The following is a 22,023-nucleotide window of genomic DNA, read 5'->3' on the forward strand; positions in this document are numbered from 1 at the left end:
ATTAAAACCTCAATATGTTATTAGGAGACAATTTTTATATTGTAAATGATTGTGTATTATGGTCTTGACAAAGAGTTTGAAATATACCCTTCGAATGTAAATGATCCAGTATGAATTATGGAAGCAGCCCTTTATGCAGATGAAGGAAGATGGTTGATCACGTTATAAGTACCAAGAAAATGTTCCCCTCCAGGAAAATATGCTCAAAATATATAGGAGCAATTTTTCCTGCCCACATTAGTGTCGCCTCGGCAGTGATCCGTTTGTCTCCTGAACTCCATTGAAATTATATATCTGTACTTATCGTGTGTGTGCGTGTGTGTGTGCGTATGCTTGTGTGTGTGCGTCTGCGCGTAGAGATGAAACTGAGCCCACAGCAGGCCCCGCCTCCTCGGGGAGCCGCCCACCAATGAAGTCGGTCCTGAGGCGGGACGATGGAAATCCGATGTGCTGGCAACAGGTAGCGGAGTGTGTGTGTGTGAGGGGGGGGGGGGGGGGGGGGAGGGGGGAGGAGAGACGTTTCCCGGTTTCCTCAGTTCATTGAGGAACATCTTCTCATCCCACCAGCGCCGCACAGAAGACTGAACCGGGAGCGCTCACTGAAGCGCGAGGAACATCGTGAGGGATTCGCCTCATCTTTACAGGTGCGCTCGGTATTTCATTACAGCTGCCGACTGTTTACTGAACTCTTACTTTAGTGGGACGAGGTGCTGGGCAAAGCGCTTTATTACTGCGAGCCCCCGGTTTGCTGAGCGGGCATTTGTTATGACTTTTGGATAAGCGGAGATGGACACCTGTGCCTTTGTGATTGGATTGAACCACCACACACACGCACACACACACACACACACACACCTCCCTTGGCTTTTCCTGCTCAGGATAATGCCCGAGCATCGTGCTGTGGAAGGTCTGGTCGCCGCTGCCTGTAATTGGATCTGACTGCGCGGCGCAAAGAGGATATGAGAGGTTACATAGAGCAGGTAAAGGCTGCACATAGGGCGCGTGGGGGAGGCAGGTGCGTCGCTTGTTTACCCTCGTCGCTCGGCTCGTGGTCCCAGTGGCGCGCGTAAACAACCCTGCGGTTTCGACGCACACCGATACTGACTGACCGGATGGGTGGGTGTGACGCAATTAGCCCGGGAGCCGACGCTCCGGGACTTACGTCGCCCGGCTGGTTTCTCGCAAGTGAAGTGTCTCATTGAAGTGCATTGTTCAAGTGATTATGTTTCCGATTGTCAGTCAAGCTGTTTAAAATAACCTCACGCTTGCCAAGAAATGACAAAGCAGTCCTTTTTTACGTTTGATATTTCGATTAAGTAAATAAGATACACCTCACCATAGTCCCTCATGTTGTTAGTCCAATGCAACTCCCTCATCCTTTTCGGTTGTATTGAAATAACTTGGCTTTCAGAAATAGTCCTGTCCTTAAAAATTGGGGCTTATAGGGGCAACGTCACGCGCCCTTTGAGGTGTTTGTGTCTGTCTTTTAATGAGGGACAAGTATTTTCAGGTTGTTGTTGTTTCACACAAGAGAGCCTGCACTGACCCCTCTGCCTGCCATGCCTTTTTGTTCACCCAATATATACAGGACTGTCTCAGAAAATTAGAATATTGTGATAAAGTTCTTTATTTTCTGTAATGCAATTAAAAAAACAAAAATGTCATGCATTCTGGATTCATTACAAATCAACTGAAATATTGCAAGCCTTTTATTCTTTTAATATTTAATATTTTTTTAATTGCATTACAGAAAATAAAGAACTTTATCACAATATTCTAATTTTCTGAGACAGTCCTGTATATGTTTCTAATAGAGCTGTGTATCACTCTTTTTTTTAATTACCATATGGTGATATGTTCACACTGGAATTGTTTTACAAAGTTATGTTTAATCTAAATAGTTGTGTCCCCAATTAAATACATATACTTTATAGCAAACATGATTTCATAAATAAGGTTTATTTGTGTTGCACGTGTAAAGCACACTATACATAGTTAATATAGAAAATCAATGTGATTTTTTTACATAATGTATATATTTTATATTCAGATTTTTTTATTTAAGATACATATTTCTCATGGTTTACAACTAATTATTATTTCCATGATGAATTGATCCATTAATAGTGTATAACAATGTCACAATGTATTGAAAATCTCTAGAATCATAAGGACATATAATAGGAAGGCGAGACTTTTTATTTATATATTTACATTTGGAGGCAGGCAACTGTGAATGTTTTGGAGGAATGGTTTCAACATTCGGATCCATTTTCCGACTTGTTTCCGAATGTCCTCTCTGTATATTGATGGATCGACCGATCTCATGATAAACATGATCACATTGATTTCTACCGAATCAAACAGCCTCAGTATCAAAGATGTCTTCCGGCTCGCATACCGAAGGACAAGAGACACCGTGGGCAGAGGAACAGGAACCGAGGAAAAAGAGCTGGGGAGGAGACGGGGAAGAGTGAAGGTGATCAGGCCCGTTCGGTGGCATTCCTGTCTCTGTTGACAAAGCATTCCTCGTGACAAGCATTGAACATGTTAATGAGGTGCTTCAACTAGAGTTAAAGCTGGTTTCTGAATGGATCATGGAAAATAAGCTGAAGTTGAATGTCTTAAAAACTAAATACATGATAATAGGATCGAAATATGCTCTCAGGACAGATAATAAATTAATCCTCTCTTTAAAGGGGGCTACTATAGAACAGGTTAAAGAAGTAAAACTGTTGGGTGTCACCATTGACGAAACGCTATCATGGTCCACTCATATTAATAACACAGTGGTAAGAATGATTAATAGTATCTATGCCATTCGAAGAAGTGCTCATCTGTTAACTAATACGACAATTAGACTAGTTATACAATCTCTAGTTCTGTCGAATCTGGACTACTGTCCTGTTATCTGGTCTAGTGCATCAAAGCAAGATCTCGGTAAGCTTCAACTTGCTCAGAACAGAGCGGCAAGACTAGCACTTCACTGCTCTGTGAGGAGTAGTGTGGATGATATGCATGCCAGGCTGTCATGGATGAGGGTGGATGAAAGACTGGCATGTAGCCTTATTCTGTTTTTAAATAATGTGTATTCCTCACAGAAACCTGTCAGTCTGTCTTTACAGCTATCACCTGCAAATGAGAGACATGCTTATAATACCAGACAGGCACTAAATGGTCACTTTACTTTTCCTCTACCAAGAACTAATGCACTAAAGAAATCAGTAATGTACAGAGCCATTGCATACTGGAATGTGCTCCCCTCATATGTGACTCTAACAAGAAATAAATGTGATTTCAAAAGGAAACTTAAGGCAGCAATAATCGGAAAGGAAATTATAGTAGATTAGGTTATTATTTAAGGTATTTAGGTGTTATTATTGTACTTTTAATGTAAATGTTGTTTTCTAAGTCTAAGTGTTTTTGTGAAAATGTATCATGCTGTACTGCATTTTATGTATTTGCATTGTATTCTAATGTTTTTTGCCTGGACCCCAGGAAGAATAGTCTCCACTACGGTGGAGACTAATGGGGATCCTTAATAAACTAAACTAAACAAGGAAAGAGCACGAGATGAGGCTCACCTGTTGTCACCGAGCAGTGCTCGGCTACTGCTCGGTGACAACAGGTGAGACTCAACATCTGTATTTACACTAAGAACATTTTTGCATCTGGGATCAGTGTGACCAGTGAACAGTTATCATCTGTTTGACCAGCTCAGTGACCAGTGATCATCTGTGTGACCAGTGATCATCTGTGTGACTTGTGACCAGTGATTATCTGTGTGACCAGTGATTATCTGTGTGACTAGTGATTATCTGTGTGACCAGTGATTATCTGTGTGACCAGTGATTATCTGTGTGACTAGTGACCAGCTATGTGACTAGTGACCAGTGATCATCTGTGTGACTAGTGATCATCTGTGTGACTAGTGACTAGTGATTATCTGTGTGACTAGTGATTATCTGTGTGACCAGTGATTATCTGTGTGACTAGTGATTATCTGTGTGACTAGTGATCATCTGTGTGACTAGTGACCAGTGATCATCTGTGTGACCAGTGATCATCTGTTTGACTAGTGACTAGTGATTATCTGTGTGACCAGTGATTATCTGTGTGACCAGTGATCATCTGTTTGACTAGTGACTAGTGATTATCTGTGTGACTAGTGATTATCTGTGTGACTAGTGATTATCTGTGTGACTAGTGACCAGCAGCTGTGGGCTGAGCTCTCTGACACCAGACGATCCGGAGGAGTGACCCTCAGATCATTGTTTTGATATCCAGCATGTGATACAGTGTTGTTGTTGTTGTTGTGTGAGAAGGGGGGCATTCATTAGTTCCGCGTTGTTTTTGTAGTCTCAATGTTTACTGTGTGTTGGTGGATTTAATGAGTCTCTACACTTCTTATTTACTGCTCTTGCGGACACCTTTCCACATGCATTGGCTTTACAGTTAGCGCTGCCCTCGCTCCCAGTTCTTAATCTGTCCTTATGAGTACAAATGCAAAGCATGAGCAATGCCGAGTGCAAAGGGAACGCCTGGAATCCAAAGAATGCTTCGCACAAACACAAAGCCTGACTTTCATTCACCGATCTAACCTCAATGCCATTGGAGGTGCTTCTTGTTACACTCTAACCGGCGGTCAGTTAGAGTCGGTTACATTTTAATTCCTGTGAGAGTCACATCTTTCTGGACATCGATGGTGAATGCACAACAGGTCCGTACATACGTCTGTGCACGCCCTTTCGTATGTGTGTGTGTGTGTGTGTGTGTGCCTGCGCAGCTCAAAGTAAACAGTGTTTGCCTGGGTGAGTCCACTCTGAAGTCTGGTGGCTGTGGAGCGTCGGGCCGAGAGAGAGGAGGGAGGCCCATTCCTGGCTGAGCCCCCAGGGTTTAATGCTCCGCAGAGCCGGGACAATAGGACGAGTATTCACCTTCTTATTGTGTTCATCCCCAAGCCCTCTTTCAGACATGCTTCGGCTGTACTACAATTTATTTGTATATTATTTAGTTATTTTTCGCGAATAATCTGCAGCTATTTTATCGATTATAGAAATGCTACACATAAACCGGCTCCAGTGTCTCAAATGTGAAGATTTGATGGTTTTCTTTGTCTTGTCTGTTCGGTATAGAGGCCAAGATAAACTCATTTTTGTTATTTTGTATCAAAAATGCCGGGCCCTACATTTCCCATCATGCATTACATGAAGAGTACACAATAATAAAGTCAGTAAAAGATTTGCTACCTTTCCCAACAAGACAAATTAAATGGCTACAAACGATCCATATATATAATTCAGTTCTTACAATTGTCTTCCAAATATCAATGTAAAAAATATATTTAGACCTCTCTCTCTCTCGCTCTCTCTCGCTCTCTGCTTCACAGCTGTTTACATGAGTAATAATGAGTGGATGAAAACATCAAATTGAATTTAAGGCAACATGCAATCATGATTTTCGCGTGACACACAGTCCCACTCCTACTCTTTGTCTGAGCTCATCCTCTGGAGAACACTAAAGTATGACTCGACCAGTACAAAGAGCTTCTTACTGCCCCAGTGGCATATTTGTTGTGTGATGAATTAATTGTGATTGAGAAGGAATGAAACCTGTAGAGCACAAAGAGAAGATGACAGCTCCATCAAGGATTGCAAGTCATGGTAACTCCACCTGGGGAGAAGGAGTGACACATTCAGGTTAGATGAGGCGTCTGAGTTGGGGAGTAATTACTGTGACTTTAGGACCTGTGACTTTAATCATCTGCAGGTCTGTTTAGTTGATTAGAGAGAAAAGGGGGAGTTTCATGTTCCTCCACTGATTCATATCTTTGCTCTTTCCCCCTCCCCGTCCGCTCAGGCTGCTCGCACGGTGACCAGGAAGTCAGCATGAACGCTGTGCCCACTGACAGGAAGCCCCTCGTGGATTACGGCGTCCAGATCCGCTTCATCAAGGACCTCCACGACACAGGTGGAGGTTATCCGGATAAATCCAGAGTGAACCATACCGCATCCCCCCCTACCAATAAGTACGGGGTAGCAGTGCACGTTCAGGGAATCTCCGGACAGCCTTATGTGGTCATGAAAGATGGCGATAAGGGGGACTCTTACGGAGTTCAGCTGAACAGTCCCACCTCAGACCCCCCCTCCCCTTACAACAGCCTCCCCAGAAGAAATAAAGGATCGGCAGAGTTAGCAAACCCCTTCAGCCCTGCTGTAAATACAGCACGCTCGCCCGTGTCTCCAGCGGAGGATGACGTCGAGGAGATTTTTGGGAGCCCTCATAAAAGACCTCCGGGGGATGGTCAAGCCGGAACTCAAGAGGAGGAGGAGGGTGGAGCCGGCAGAAAAGATGGACCCCCAGACCAAGCCACTGCCGGCGAAGCAGAGAGAAGCAGAGAGAAGTCAAGGGATGAGGAGTATAACGAAGCAGGCCTGAAACCGGTCACGTTCAACTATATGTTACCCAGAGGATTCAAGAAAAGTGGCGCTGGTTACACCGGCTCTTTGGGGAGATACAGCGGGGGGTGGAAAAGCCAAGAGTCCCCTTCGGAGTCCCCCCCAAAACCTCCACCATCCAATATTGTGGCACCCATCCCAGAAATTGACACCAACTCCCTGGATCCCATCAACAAGCTCATCAGTAAGTTCAGCTTCGGGACGCCAGCTAGCGCCCCGCAGACGAGGGGCCGCGCCGGAGCGAGGCAGAGGCTCAGGTTCGACGAGAAGCAGCGGTCAAAAAGTCTCGATGCGAGAAAAGATGTCCAGCCCGAGAGTCCCTCGCCCAGCTCTCCGACTCTGAATCCCTACGCCGTCCATCTGTCTTCCTCCTCCACGTTGTTGGCCGCATCTGACCCGCCGAGCAGCGGCCTGAGAAGCAGCCCTGCATCGGTTTCCTGGGCGACGTCGCTCGAGGCCCCCAAGTCGAGCTTCAAGTCACTCGGGAAGTTTGTTGCAAAGGACGCGTACCCAGCTGTAGCCAAGAAGCCTGTGAGTGCCGGCGGTCTGAGAGGCGATGTCTCTCTGCTGTGTGTCTGTTGTGTGACTCCTCCTGTGACTCTCTTTGAAGGACTTCACCCTGAGGAGTCAGAGCCAAGTCAACGAGGAGGAAGCTCGAGGGAGGCCGGCTGCTTTCAACAGCTTTAAAAATGGGTAAATAAACAACGAGCATGACATAGTGAATGTTTAGGGGCATTGTTACTGTCTATGAATACATGTACATTATACTTCATATTTAATGTCACTCGAACACATACTTACAGTACCTTTACTACAGCACTGTAATCTGTTTGTGCACTTTTATTTTATACCATTGTACATTTAATGTTTGAATTCTTGCACTATGTTAACTGTTAATTGTTGTTGGTTTGTTTGTCTGTCTAATGTATACACAGTCAAATTCTTCGTGTGTCTAACACACATAGCAAATAAATGTTTCTGATTGTGATTGTGATTCTAATTGTGATTCTAATTCTGATTCTGATTGTGATTCTGATTGTGATTCTCTAATCCGATCCCCTGCCCGCTGTTTCCGGATCAGCCCCAGTGAGAGTGAGGGATCCCTCAGGAGACCCGTCAACCTCGTCTCCGAGACTAACGGCAGTTTTAAGGTACGACAAACCCTTTGAAGCCTGTGATTCTTTTCACGGTGTTTCTTTAGACACACACACTCACCTTGACTTTTACTTATATAGTAGACAACGGTTATAATGTAAGCATGATTTCGTTCATAACATATAGTGTTAGTCCCTGTTTTAAACGATCTGGCAATTATTTCAAGATTAATATCAAGTTCCAGCGTCGCATTTTTTTTTCTCGGGTGGCTCAACACTCGTCTATATTTTTACTTACAGATTGTGCCTTTTCAAAGAAACAATTCAACATTTTGGGATATTTACGTTTTTGAGATATTGATACAACTCTCATGTCTGTGAGGAGAATATGGAGCTATAACCAGCAGCGGCCTGTTAGCTTAGCTTAGCATAGTGACTGGCTACGGGAAAACATCCAGCCTGACTAAATCTACCACGCTAATGTAGCTTAGCATTAACACCGTTTAACAGTCTTAATGCTAAGGTACGCTGGCGTCATACGTCGTACAGACATGAGAGTGGCATTGATCTTAAAGTACTTGTAGCATTAGTTGCTCCCCATTTCCCAAAAAGCTCGGCAAAACCATGATCTGGATATACAAAACTACTTATAATAAAACATAATCATATTGGATTGTGTTCAGCATGTTGGTCAAACATGCTGAAAGATGTGGCGTCTTCTTCTCAACAGAATGGCTTTAAGCTAATGAAGCTCTTTTCTAAAGATATGAAGTTTCTATTTCATTCACTTTGTCTCCAAGGATCCTCCTTAGGCATGCCAAAACATATGAAAATAAAGGAGCATGCTGAGTATTCAGTCAATTTTGCTGCCATCTTTGCTCCTTTGTGCTCCTGTGAAATCTTGTTCAAAAAGATTGTGTTCTTATGAACACCAGCACACCACTCCCTTTTTAATTTGCATTCTTTTGCATAAATCTACATACAGAAGTTATTCCTTTTGTGTCCTGGAGCTTCTCGTATTACATGCACTTGATTATGTATATCAACCCCTTGTTATGTACTTGTCGGTGACCATGGCTGCGTCTGAATTGTTTGCCCTGCTCGTCTCTTGGCAACGATGCAGCTGCCGAGGGAAGCTGCTCAGGGCTCAGTGTGTGTGGAGCGTGCAGTCATTGAGAGCCATCAATAATTTAGTTGAACTGGAACCTTGCCCCAGCTGGGGGTTGGCTAGCCGGATGAGACGGATTTGTTTTGGAGCGATCTTGCCGAACAGAACCCCCACGTTCTTTTGGGCTTTAACCCCGCCGGCCACTTTACGAGATTTAAGTCGCCGACCGCTCTTCTAGCATTCATCTCGGGCTCTTCAGAAGCGATAACGGCTTCTGAAACATCCTCAGCCGGCATCAAAGTGCCGGGCGGAGGGATTTCCAATGTTTGTTTTCTGTCTGAGGCTATTTATTTATTTTTTCTCCAGCTCTGCCTCGAAACCAAAACATAGCTTTCGTCTGCACGATGCCAAAACACCACATCAGATCAGGATCAGATGAGAGTGTTTGTGATGCAACCAGTGGCAGAGAACGCCCTGAAATGTCTGATTTCAGGGAGTTATCCACATTGGGAGGGTAATGCAAGACAGGGCTACATTCCCTCTGTACCACTAATGTCCGTGGCTCCGTCAAAGTGCTTGTGGGGCGTTGTGACTGGTCTCAGGCAGCGTGGCCAGTTAATGCGTGTTAGTGGGAGAGTGATGGAGCAAATGCCCCGACACCCTGTTTGTCCGACAAGTCAATTGAGGATCGGACGCTGGCGTGTTGTCGGGTTGCCTTCGTGGTCGCCTCTTAAAAACAAAGCTCTCTCTTCTGTCTTCCCCTCGGCAGGCTGTGACCATTTCCTTCCACGGTTGTTTTATTTGAATCGATTTGGTATTGCTGTTTTCGTACGTAAAAAAGTCCTGTTCCTTTATGAAATGCTCCCGGTTGAATTACAGGACAAAAAATCAGCAATTGCTTTCAAAAATATCTCTCTGCCGGTGTACGTAAAAACAATAAGAGAATAAGTTAACTAAAACTCCCAGGGTGCATTTTGGCAAGAAACATCCAATCATCTAGCTTAAAATGACTGGTATAGTTGTATACAGTTTTAGATCAAAGTAATGTTATATTCTGCATTTTAATGAATTTGCTTTGGGAGCCCATGTTTTCTTTACAATTTCAACAAATTACTGTTTTTAATTAGTTACAGCTCTGACTGGCACTCGTCTCCATAGCATTGTTGTCTGTGAGACCATTAAAACTCATGTCCTTAACACAATCCTATCTGACTGTTACATCATCCTGAGAGCTCTTTTATTCTATGTTAAATTACAATGAGGATATCATTTATATATAAGATTAATATAGGAATAAAGAATTCAGATAAACCTAAAAACCTGCAACTCTCGGCTTGAAGTGATCAGTCGGAAGAAGAATTTTTAGTTTCATTTTGAATAACAGAACCATTTTTATCTTTGGCACGGCCCCTAAGATTAAAGAAGCGGCACTTGTGCGTGTGCTATACCCCTATGTTAGGAACCACTAGGCGAGGGATTATCAAGAACAACCCAGCCACTTATTTTACATCAGACTTTAATATAATCTATTTGCATTATTTAATCAAGTAGTTCTGCTAAGACTGCAGAACAGGTCTCTTTTATTGCAGATAAAAACACAGCTGATGCAATTCAATCAAAGCGCTCAAACATCATCGTATCTGATGTTAATGATCTCTTTGTGAGGACGGAGAAGAGAAACTGAAAAATGTCCCGGAACAGATTTATCTGAAAACTGTCCTGCAAGGAACGAGAGGAAAATATGACAAATCTGTACAAAATACGTCCTCATAAAACACCACTGATAAGTGAGGAATATGAGATCCCCCCCCCGAGGAGCGATCCTCACTTTGTCTCTCTTCTTCTGCCTCTGTGTGTGCGTCCCTGTAATGAGTGTGTAGGAGGATAAGAGAGGGATCATGGGCAGGCTGCGCTTACGCCTCCTTTTCAGCGAGAAGGAGCCTTGACGAGCGGCGCTGTGGGCGACCGCGCTCCGCCTGTCAGAGATAGTTGTTGGCGTGAGGAGACTGTCTTATTACGATATCTGAGCACACTGGCAAGGCCTCCTCTCCTCAAGATGTTTTTCTGCTGTCAGAAACTAGGTCAAGGAATCCGAGTCAGGGTTTCTTCTTTTAAAGTTTCAGATGATACAGAGGGCGTAATGCATGGGCAAGGTCGACACTGACACCCTGATGAGATGGTGACAGTCCTCCTCTACGTGTGTTTGTCCTCACTTTGTGTCCTAACGATTCTTTGTGTGTGTGTGTGTGTATTTTGTACAAAAGGGAGGATCTGATGGAAGCCTCAGAAAGGGGGTACTCGAGGAGCTTCAGGTGCAACTTAATCGCTGCAAGGGAGAACTGCAGCAAGTCCAGGATGAGTAAGTGTGTGTGCATGTGTGTGTGTGGCTTTGCAAGTGTAGTAGTGTGCACTTAACAGCCCAACAAGAAGCCTCCAGTTATTGCCCCTGTGGCTTTTTTTGTCACAGCATCCTTTCATCCTTTATTCCCCGACTGATGGGCTTGGTAGTGTGTGTTGCCATATTGATAGCGTGTGTCCATTTGTGTGCTCGTGTGCAGACTCGCCGAGGAGCGAATGGCCAGAGAGGGGGCGGAGTCTCGTCTGCGCCTCCAGGAAGATCAGCTGGCGGAGCTTCAGGAGGAGCTGAGGAGGGTTTCGGAAAACTCTCCCCTCTCGGTGCAGACGGTATTTACTCTCCGGGGGAACACGTTGACGCGCATAGAATAAATAATAATAAAACATTGCGGTGCTTGTCTGTCCATCTGACCGCCTCGCTCTTCCTCTCCGCAGGACGTGAGGACTCTGCAGGCCGACCTGGCGGAGGCTGCCATGCTGCGTCGGCGCCAGGATGAGGTTCTCCACCAACGGGAGCGGGAGCTGACGGCCCTGAAGGGGGCGTTGAAGGAGGAGGTGGAGTGCCATGACAAGGAGATGGAGACCCTGAGGGAGCAGTACAGCCAGGACATGGACAACCTGAGGATGACCATGGAGCAGTTCACACAGGTGGATGGCACTATGCTTTGCACTTGGTTGTGTTTTAAGCCCTTATGTTCTACTGGGGTTAGGCAGCAGTGGTTTATTAAAGATGTAACAATTGTTTATAGAATAGAGGGAATAAAACAGACTAAATGGACCCCATGAACCCGTTTCTTTAAATACTTTCTAAATACTACCCCCTCGAGCCAAAGATCTGAAATGTTACATGTATGTCACAATGGGTGTTCACTCATTTAAACTCAACCTGGCCTTTTTACGCTCAGTAACAAAGATATGCCTTTTTATTAGCATTTTCGTATCAAAGTTATAGTTTTCTTTGGTACGATTTCACTCAAACATCTTTTTGAGATGACCTAGAAAACTAGCTAGTTCTGTCCTACATGCAGACCAGCCTTATTTTGAAAGTGATGGCATGGTTACGGTCACATGACCCCACCAGGCTGTTCTGTATGTGGGACTTCAAGAGTTAAAATCAAGGATAAAACTGTGGGTATTTTACAGTATATTTAAAGCGTGTAACTGTGGGTTCTTAGGGGTTAAAAGTAAGAGACAGCCTGACACCTCGGCTCATGTTTCCACCTGGTCCGTTACTCTGCTGTAGGGTGAGCGCCTACCGGTGTGTTCACGACCAGACGAGCCTTAAACAAGGAAGAGAGTTTAAGCTCAACGGGTTCAATAAAAGCAAAAAAAGTGTTGGTTTAGGAAGTCTGATGTCACTGAACCAACACGGGTGATTCAATAAACTGAAGAAAGAACAAGCTCACCACTTTAAAAGAACAGGTCTGCTGCAGCTCCCTTTCACGTGTGTCTTTTAGTCAACTTCAGCACTCCAGAAAGTCTCACAGACGGGTCATAAACTCACGGTGAGGGGACCACAACATCCTGCACTCACTTTATAAATGAAGAGAGGGAGCAGCTTTTTCAGGATTTTAATTTTAAGGCAACATTTAGTTTAGTGTAGTTTAGTTTATTTCGATCAGCAATAATATACAAAAATCAAAATTTCAACAAAAGAAGAAAGTGGCTCAACCGAAAGGGTCAAGGCTGAAGCTATCAAGCTTATAAGTGCCCTAACCTATGATTTCACGAAAAAACTTATTTCAGAGAACCATATACCTATATATATATATATACATAAACTTAAAAACATATACACATGCACATACATATACATATACATACACATACATACATATTCACACACCCATATATACATATACACATACATAAATACACACACATACATACACATACACCACACACACACATAAATACACACACATACATATTTACATAAAACAATAAATAAACCACAAAAAAAACTAGTCAGTTCAACATCAGTTTTATTTTCAGCTTAAACTCGCATGCTGACACATATTTTCACTTTCCTCATCATGTCGTGTCGGTGTCAAAGTAAGAGCCTGTAGGATTTATAACCTCAGCTTTTGATCACTGTAATTATTTTTTGTTCTATTATTATGAGATACTTCAATTGCTTAGCTTGTTACATCAACGTCTGGTAATAGACGGAGACATTCAGAGAAATGTTTTCTTTGGCGAGCATCGCTTAGTAGAGATGTAGTTAGTGGGAGAACAGTCAGGTTGTACCTGTCAGGCAGTTTGTGCATTCTGCATCCATTTTTAAGACCTCATTAAATTATGCTTTGATGTTGCATTGGCCCCGTTTTACACCCCGGCTTCGTCGTGTCGTTTTATGTGCCAGTATGCTGAGTCGGGGGTGTTATGGGGTCAGACTGAGCCCAGTGTGCAGAGTTAATAAAAGAGGATTGTGCTCCTTGTGATTGCGATGTAAAACTTTTCTAGTTGACTTTTTGTTACAGTTTCTGCCAGTTGACTATTTTTGTAGTGTCGTACTGACGGATGTGGTGTCGAGGAAATGTGAAGCGTATATGTAGACAGGAATAGATCATTAGGCAGAATCTGGAAAAAGCAATGTCAGTCCAAAAAAAAAAAAGAATCATGCAGCACCGAGAGCAGGAAATAAGCCGACCGGTTGGCAGCTGCTTTTGATGTGGCGGTTTACATGGCGAGAGCAGGATTAAAGTAGTCGGGTCGCTGTTTGTGGCAGCTCCTTCGTGCTCCATCTTCTCTGATACTGCATGGTGTTATTTCTGACGCAGAAGTATTTTTTAGAGAGCGAAGAAGTGCTGATGAAGGCATTGTTCCCAAATATCTTTATTTGGCAGAAATAGAAACTGAATAAAAAGATGTGAGAGATTTGGGTGTCTGAATCACTGCTTTTTGATTCGTAACATGTGTGTGTTTCAGTCCCAGGAGCAGATAGAAGAGGAGCGTGAGAGGGTGAACAACTCCATGTTGACGCTGCAGATAGACCTGGAGGGCTCCAGAGATCAGGAGGAGTGGCGGAAGACGCAGCTGGACGCCACCGCGCAGGAGCTGCACAACACCAGAGAAGAGTGAGTTTCTCTACGCCTTTCTGAATGCTTTTAGTCAATTGTGGGCTTGGAATACACATTCTGTATCTCTTTCAGCATCTAACTTCAACGGATGAATAAAAAAACACTGCATGAGCGTGAAGTAACGTTCAAAGACCGTAAATACGTGGATACATCAATGTTCTCAGATATAAGCTTATATTTCTCACGCAAGATCTCAGGCTAAACCAAACTGATTATGGAGCCACAACGGCATCAAACGCACTAAAGCTAACTTTGATACTTTTTACCGCCGGTTCAAAGAAACTCACTGAAAACTTTATTTTTTTTGCAAACACACAGAATAAACTCTTTTTAGTTTTTTTTTATGCATGCCCTCTTTCACTTGACTTTCCATTTTGCAGGAGCCAGACGCACGCCAGCAGCAGTCGAACGTGAGAGATTCAATCTCGCCTTTTTTGGTTTGAGTAGTTTAGCCTAGTTTCAAATAAGCAGAGCTCAACTTGAGACATGTTCCCTGAAATTCACTTGAGTCTAAACAAAATCCACACATGTGATTTTCATCATTAGATCTGTGAACCTTTTACTAACAGTGATCCAGTGACAACAAACTCAATCACATGAACAAATCAACATTCAGAAATCTACTTGGTCTTAATCAAATCATGTGGATCAATAATTGTGTCCTGATTTAATTGCTATTTTTGAATAAATAATTCATGTTATCATAACTTGCAATTCCACAATGACTGTCCTTCTCAGGTAGGGACTGAGGTTTAAATGGTTTACTGCTGTAGGTTTATCCACTTGTGCTTTGTTTTCATTTGCCACGGCAAATCTGGGGTGGTGTTTATGGCTTGTGTGGCCGTTTGTGTGTTTGTGTCTGTGTGTGTGTTTGTGTGGTTACGTTTGTGTGCATAGTTTATAGATCTATTGAGCTTGCTCCGATCTGGACGAACAGAAGGGCGAGTTAACACATCACATGGACACCATCCAGCGATCTCAGAGCTCGGATAGTGCACAACTGTTGCAGAGCAGTAAAACACCCAGGAGAGCGCTTTAGACATTTATAGCGCATTTAAAGGATGCCAGGCCACAGTGCACTGCCCGCCCACCCCTCGCCCATTCTATGTCTGCTGTAAATTTGGGAGGTAGTTTAGAAAAGGCGCCCACAGCTCATCTAAAAACCCTCTCATTCCCCTTGAAGACGAAGCTCAAGCGCTCCATCGGCAAAACTTGAAGAAATATCCATGCCACGGGTTAACAGGAGGAGGTCTGGACTGAATCCGGTGAAATGAAATGCATCTTCCTGCTAATAAGGGAATGCTAGTTCAAAAAAGAGCCATTCACCTGGAAGATTCAGCAGAAACAAACCAGGATTCATTTGAGAGTTCAGTCCCTGCGTGTCTTTTCCACGATGTTTTTTCAACATCTATTTTCTCTCCGCAGGCTGCAGAGATCTCGTTCGCAGAGGGATGAATTTGAGGGCGAGCTGATAAATCTCAAGGACTCACTGCTCAGTGCGCAGAAGCAAACGCCTGCGTCTGCCGATAACTTGTCTTCATCCGAGGTAATTCGTGAGATGCAGGCGCTCATCTCCTGTTTTACAGTACGATTAGTGTGTTATTTTAGTTTTCCTCTAGCTTAAGCTTCAATAATCTCATTCATTTTTCCTGCACTCACAAATACAGTTACACTCACAAGCCCCATACTCGTATGAGCACACTGTTTATATGTGTGCGCACACACACAGTATTCATCCGATTGCTTATCCCAAGGAGCTCCGGCGTTGCCATGATGATCTGAAGCGGGCCGGCGCCGACCTGGACAAACAAAAGGGCGAGTTGGACGAGGAAAGAGGGACACTGCGGGCCTTGAAGAAAGCGAGTGGAGAGGAAAAGGCCGAGCTTCTGTCTGAGATCAGCAGGTTGAAGGAGAAGTCGCAGAAAGACAAGGCCGAGCTGGAGAAGGTGGAGCGTCATTATAATATTATTATATCCGATATATATATTTTTTTAAACAAGGGAGGAGAGCGTACATCGCGCCGAATGGCTTCTTTTTAGAGTAGAGTTCATGCACATCATGTCCATTCTGCCCGTTTGCTCTCTGCAGTCATCAGTCAGTTCTTCAGGAAAGACTGTGGTGGACCACGGCGCCAACCAGGAGCTCCAGGAAGCAAATACTCGCCTCAGAGAGAGGCTGGCCCGCATGGTACTGTACAGAGAAAAGACCCACATCTGTACACACATGCATGCAAAATCATGGAAAGCGGCGTACTGTACAAGAACAAAAGACATGGCCTCCCACACACACTCTATTTCCAACCGGGAGATGGGAAGTGAATTATATCCAAAGACAAATTCAAACACGTGGGCTCAGAAAAATAATCCCTTTGAGATTATTGTGCGCGAGATGCACATTGTGCTCCATGTGTGCTGGAACATCAACGTATTCTCAGTGTTTTTAAGATGCTATAATCTTGTTGCCGTTGATGTGAAACGATCACGTGAAGAGCAAAGCCAACGCAAATCCACAGAGTCAGATGTTGGACTGGAGTTGGTATGCAGGGATCAGGGCAACAAAGCACAGACTGTACCCGGCTGTACTTTGAATATTAAAAGACTTGGAGCCCTTTTTTAGTTGCCGCTCTTTCTTGTGTCAATACAATACCCACATTAAATGCCTTATCCTTACAGCATGAGAATGATGGGGGATATTTTCTCACTCGACAGACGAGGCATCACTCCAGCTCACCCCGGAGTGCAGAGGCTGAGGAGGCGGTGGAAGTTCTGGAGGACGGGAACCGCTCCCTGAAGACCCAGCTGGAGGAGGCCAAGAGAGGAGCCACCCGCCTGAGCAAGGAGAGGGAGGAGCTGAGCCGGCGGCTGGAGGAGAGGGAGCTGGAGAGGGAGGCCCTGAGGAGGGGCAAGATTGACGTAGAGGAGCAGAAGAGGCTGCTTGACCGAGCCCTGGATAAGATTAACAAAGAGGTCCGGGTTCAAAACTATGTCAAGTCGTGTCTGATGTGAAGAGATAGCGTCACTCACTCGTGTTTCCCTCCTTCTGCCTCCTGCTCTGTCAGATGGAGATAATGATGGGAGATTCCCGTCAGTCAGTCGCCACGCTTCAGACGCAGCTTGAAGACTACAGGGAGCGCTCGAGGAAGGACATGATCGAAGCCCAGCGCAACTGCAAAGACCGGCTGGTGGAGCTGCAGAGGGCTCAGATCACCCTCAAGGCCCAGCAGGAGGAGGTGAGGACGAACGGGTTGGAAGATATTCATTACAGGATAAAACACAGAACCTGTGAAAATAAAATATCAAGTATAAAAGTGTCCTATTTTTTTAATATGAAATACAACAGTAAAAACTTTCTTTTTAAAGCCCTTTCTATGTATTTTTAGCCTTTATAGCCATGCTAGCAGTACATTGTTGGTCAGTAGGTCAGTTGTCGTGGAATTTCTATTATCCTTTATTGATTGTCGAAAGCAGTTTTAGGAATAAACACCCGAGGAAATCAAGACTCGTAGATCTTTGATTTAATGTATATCCTTCATTTAATCCAAGAGTGTGTGTAACTTGTTCAGTGTTTTAGGGCAATATGGAAAAATAGCACGCATGCCCGTCAAATGTTGAGGACAAAAAACTGCATGAAAGTAAGTGGACTACGAGTCAAATCCTCCCGTTCTGATCCCCTCGGTCTTGTTTTCCAGATTTCTCATCTGAAGAAGGATCTGCTGGTGTGCAGCGAGGAGAGAGACAGCGCCCAGCTGGAGAGAGACCTCTTCAGCAACCGCCTCAAACACCTGGACAGCGAACTAGAATCGGAGAAGATCACCCACACCGACCGCTCCAGGGAGATCAGGTGCCTGGAGGTGAGGCTTTCCGGGTCAAAGGTCACAAACTGGGGGGATATAAAGTTGGACGGTAGTAAAATAGGGAGACGGCGACGTGTCGGCAAATGGAGATTTTAAAAAAGTGTTGAGCTTGGAGTCGATGGAGTCTGTGCGTGTGTTCACAGGATAAGGTAAAGACCATGGAGATGGAAGTGGACGAGGAGAAGAACAGCGTGGAGCTCCTGAACGACCGCATCATGCGCACCAGAGATCAGGTGCCGCGGAGAGAGAGATTTGAATGCACATGCAAATGAGCAGACGGCCTTTTCTATTTGATAACAGGTGTACTTCCACTGCCTCTTCATTGCTCATTGCTCTCTCGTCTCAGGTGGACCTGCTTCGCTCAGAGCTGATGCAGGAGCGTTCGGCCAGGCACGACCTCGAAATGGACAAGAGCGCCCTCGAGAGACAGGTGCCGCTCGCTCGTTCTGTCCCCGCACAAACTAAACGCATTCACACGACTCGTCGGTAGCCCGGTCAGCTCACTGTCCCACTCCCCTCCCAGATTAAGGAGCTGAAGTCCCGCATGGTGGACATGGAGGGGTACACTCGGCCCTCGCCTGCACTCAACCTGCTGGAAAACCAAATTCAGGAGTTGGAGGAGAGGCTACGCAGTGAAGAAAGGTACAGTGAGACGGAACACATGTGATGGCTCCCATAAGAAGGAAGCTCGTCCTACTGGGGGTGTGTTTTAAGTCAAAGCAATCAACCATCGATATTAAAACACCTGGAAAGGAGGAAGAAGAAACGTTGCGTAACATTGTGTAAATATCGCATTTCTCCGCACAGAGAGAAGGCCACGATCCATGCCTCTCAGAGGCGACTGGAGAGGAAACTGAAGGAGCTGAATGTCACGTTGGACCAGGAGAGAAGCCAGCATGTGGAGCAGAGAGATCAGGTAACTCCCCACGTTTTGTGTGCAAATAATCTCAAAGCGCTGTTTGTTTTGGTGTTGCCTGGTTCAACACAGAATGCTCTAACCGGATCTAACTCATGAATAGTTATGGTTTTATATATACGGTGTCTCCCAAGTTCCCACAATATAAATCCGTAGAGATGTAATTTCCAATTTACTTCTTTTCCCCTTTTTAAAAACAGAAACCGCCTGGCTCTGTCCAAAGGGAACCGAATCCACTGTGCACCTTTAAAAGCTCACGATTTAACGCGTTGTATCTCATTTATCTTGAACGGATTAGACTAACAAGACCTTGAGAGGTGCTGGAAGGTGGATTTTGTTTCCTTTGGATCGAGCCGGGCTCGCTGCTTCCCACTGTTTCCAGGCGTTGTGCTGGGCTGAGCTCAGCGGCTGCTGGCTCCACTCCAGCTGCACATTAGCCATACAGAAGCAATCTCACTGTGTGTTTCCCAAAATAGTCTTTGAATGTGAGACGGGGGAAATGTGTAGACTTAAGTATCCAATACTTTACCGTGGTTATCTTAGGTTCCTGACGGTGTGTTTGTACCACTCTGGTAGTTTTAATCTTGTAAGAAGGATCTATAGATGCTGTTTAATCATTAATGACCTTCAAACAGTGCTTAATTGCTTCTTGCACAAAGGACTAATCTCATCTGTACCCCTCCTGACCCACACCCATCCTCACTCGGCCCCCAGACTCATTGACCTTCCTTCCCCTGTTATCTCTCTGCTGCCTCGGCCTTCTTTATGTGCTCCCCCCCCCCCCCCAGCCCCGCCTCTCTTCTAACCCCAGCCCCTCCCTCGCGAGGCCCACGTCTTCACCCCGTGACCTCCTCTGTTCCCCTCTCACCCCCCATGTGCCTCTCTCTCCCCCTCCGCCCCCAGCTGTCAATGCGCGTGAAGGCCTTGAAGCGGCAGGTGGACGAGAGCGAGGGCGAGGTGGAGCGCTTGGAGGGAGTCCGCCGAAAAGTTCTCAGGGACTTGGAGGAGCAGCAGGAGCTCCAGGAGGGGCTGCACGCCAAAGTCACCGCCCTGGAGGCGGAACTGAAGTAGGACTCGAGTTATTGCCCCATGAAATAATGTTGATTTGTAAAAGATGACAGCGTTTGACAAGCGAGCACATCCATACCATGCGTCCTCTTCACACTAGGTGGCAGTCTATTGTAACTATCTGGACACACGTCTGCGTTCACTGCAATGTCTGAAAGTTGAAGACCCGAGTCAGCGTTTCTGTTTTCTTTGTCTCAGGCGGAAGTCCCAGCACTCGCATCGTTCAGCTCTGGGCTCGTCCACGTTTAGCTCGGACGACGACGAGGAGGGCTTCTACGACTCCAACGTCGCCTCCATCCTGAACGAGAGCCACACACAGACCTCCAACTGCTAGAAGGAAGACGAATAAAACGATTTATTTCATGTCTCTGGTGCAAACACATGTATGAGTTCACCAAAGAGAGGCAGCGAGGGCGCCACGGGCTCGCTTGCGCGTGGAGCTCGGTTGCCATGCACGACCGACTCGCCTTGCAGTTGTTCTCCGGTTTTATTTTTAGTACGGCGATCCAACAGAGACCGGTCGTCGGGATAATTAGATTGCATTCCTTTGGAGCCCTCAGCTGTGATTATGATTGCTTCACTCATGTTTTATCTGTCTTGCGATATTCTGTTGGTCCGAATTACAGTTACTCTTCCAAATACAAGGTTTGATTCCATGTACTTTAACTTGAATCGTAAAGGAAAGAAAAGAAGAGGCTCTTTGCTGTGTGTGCTTAGTGTCGACTGTATTTACTGTGGCATGGTTTACGCTCAGAGTTCATGCCGTTAAACGTGCAACTTCAAACCACTTTAACACCAAAAATGAATTTATCTTATCCAGTCTTTTATGTGTTTGCTTGCACATGATGAGTTACATCTGTCAGTGTTGTTCGCAGCTCAAAGTATTTCTTTGCCTATTGAGTGATATTATTATTATTCGTAGTATTTTTTTTACCTTTTTAAGTGTGAACTGAGGCTTTTTATTTTTACATTGTATTAGTTGTGCATACCTGCTACTCAAGACAATCAAATACACTTCTCTATATACAGTTTTCTACTTTAGCCACATTATTGATGACCTGGTTTAATATGCTGTATATTCCTAACCTTGATTCATGTGCATGTTTTCACTCCGATGCCTTAATCAGTAGCCTCATATCTTTATTTTCACCCAGTGTTGTGTCCGCATGTGCTCTGTTGATATGCTGCTGCTGTTATAGTATTTCCATGCTCACCTGTGTCTCCTGGACATTCCTGTTGAATGAATTATTAGCTTGGTCTTGGAGCTGTTCCTTATTTCTCTTTGTCGCGACTCTCTGTGATGATTGGCATCTCCTCATGACATTTTGATGGTGTCGTTACATTTTTAACGTGCCACTTGTCAATTTGTACGGGTAAGAATACAGACAAGGATGCTATGAAATGTGGAATATGTCCAGTGAGCTGCTGGTGACGTTTTTTATGAATATTTGTAATCAATTTTTAACCGTGTGTGAAATTAAAAGAGGCATATTATATTCTTAACCTTATTGTCTTGATTTATGATCTCATATTAATAATTGTGAGTGTGTATATACAGTATGTGTGTGTGTAGAAAGAAATCTCTTAAAATATATATACATATATATATAATATATATATGTATATATATTCATTCATATATATATATATTAATTTATATATATTTATATATATATTCATTCATATATATATATATATTCATATATATAAATATATTTTATTTATATATATTCATATATATATATTCATATATATATATATTCATTCATATATATACATATATTCATATATATATATTCATATATCTATGGTAGTTTTAAGTAGATTTCTTTCTAATGAGCTTTTTATTCTGGTTTTGTGCAAACATTTATTCAGAAGTTTATCTGAGGCATCAGCAGACAGAATTAGACAGATCAATCGTATAGAGTTTAATAAGTTAGCAATTAAAATACAAAATTAATGCGTATCCATGTACTGGATGATTACAGTATGTGCCTGTAAAGACGTCTTCATAAGTGTAAATCTCAAATCTGACTACTTTTCACAGAGTTTTGAGTAAAAGTTTGTTTTGATTCTAACACTGATGAG

The 22,023-nt window shown here is 44.2% G+C and overlaps 1 protein-coding gene across 4 annotated transcripts; it reads left to right on the plus strand.

Moving 5' to 3' along the window:
* Positions 1-532: 532 nt before the first annotated feature.
* On the plus strand, positions 533-21,438 carry cgnb (cingulin b). Of its 4 annotated transcripts, none has more exons than XM_056413256.1 (21): positions 533-644; positions 5,860-6,989; positions 7,069-7,151; positions 7,540-7,609; positions 10,925-11,019; positions 11,219-11,345; positions 11,451-11,663; positions 13,947-14,095; positions 14,479-14,508; positions 15,524-15,644; positions 15,853-16,044; positions 16,187-16,285; positions 16,807-17,064; positions 17,157-17,327; positions 17,787-17,948; positions 18,095-18,184; positions 18,298-18,381; positions 18,475-18,593; positions 18,759-18,867; positions 19,771-19,934; positions 20,134-21,438. In XM_056413256.1, exons 2-21 carry the CDS (start codon positions 5,889-5,891, stop codon positions 20,267-20,269), a joined length of 3,573 nt encoding a protein of 1,190 aa, XP_056269231.1. In that variant the 5' UTR covers positions 533-644; positions 5,860-5,888; the 3' UTR covers positions 20,270-21,438. The 4 variants fall into 4 exon arrangements, with proteins under 4 accessions (XP_056269231.1, XP_056269250.1, XP_056269259.1 ...); XM_056413266.1 differs by lacking the exon at positions 533-644 and adding an exon at positions 916-980; XM_056413275.1 differs by lacking the exon at positions 14,479-14,508.
* The last annotated feature ends 585 nt before the right edge of the window (positions 21,439-22,023 follow it).

This window comes from Pseudoliparis swirei, chromosome 1, assembly GCF_029220125.1.
Source record: "Pseudoliparis swirei isolate HS2019 ecotype Mariana Trench chromosome 1, NWPU_hadal_v1, whole genome shotgun sequence".
Lineage (NCBI taxonomy): Eukaryota > Metazoa > Chordata > Actinopteri > Perciformes > Liparidae > Pseudoliparis > Pseudoliparis swirei.

Bases quoted from the DNA above. Each gene is read 5' to 3' on its own strand.
- cgnb (XM_056413256.1), top strand. From the start codon at position 5,889: ATGAACGCTGTGCCCACTGACAGGAAGCCCCTCGTGGATTACGGCGTC. The intron at 14,096-14,478 runs GTGAGTTTCTCT...TCCATTTTGCAG, and splicing joins CTGCACAACACCAGAGAAGA to GAGCCAGACGCACGCCAGCA. The intron at 16,045-16,186 runs GTGGAGCGTCAT...TGCTCTCTGCAG, and splicing joins ACAAGGCCGAGCTGGAGAAG to TCATCAGTCAGTTCTTCAGG.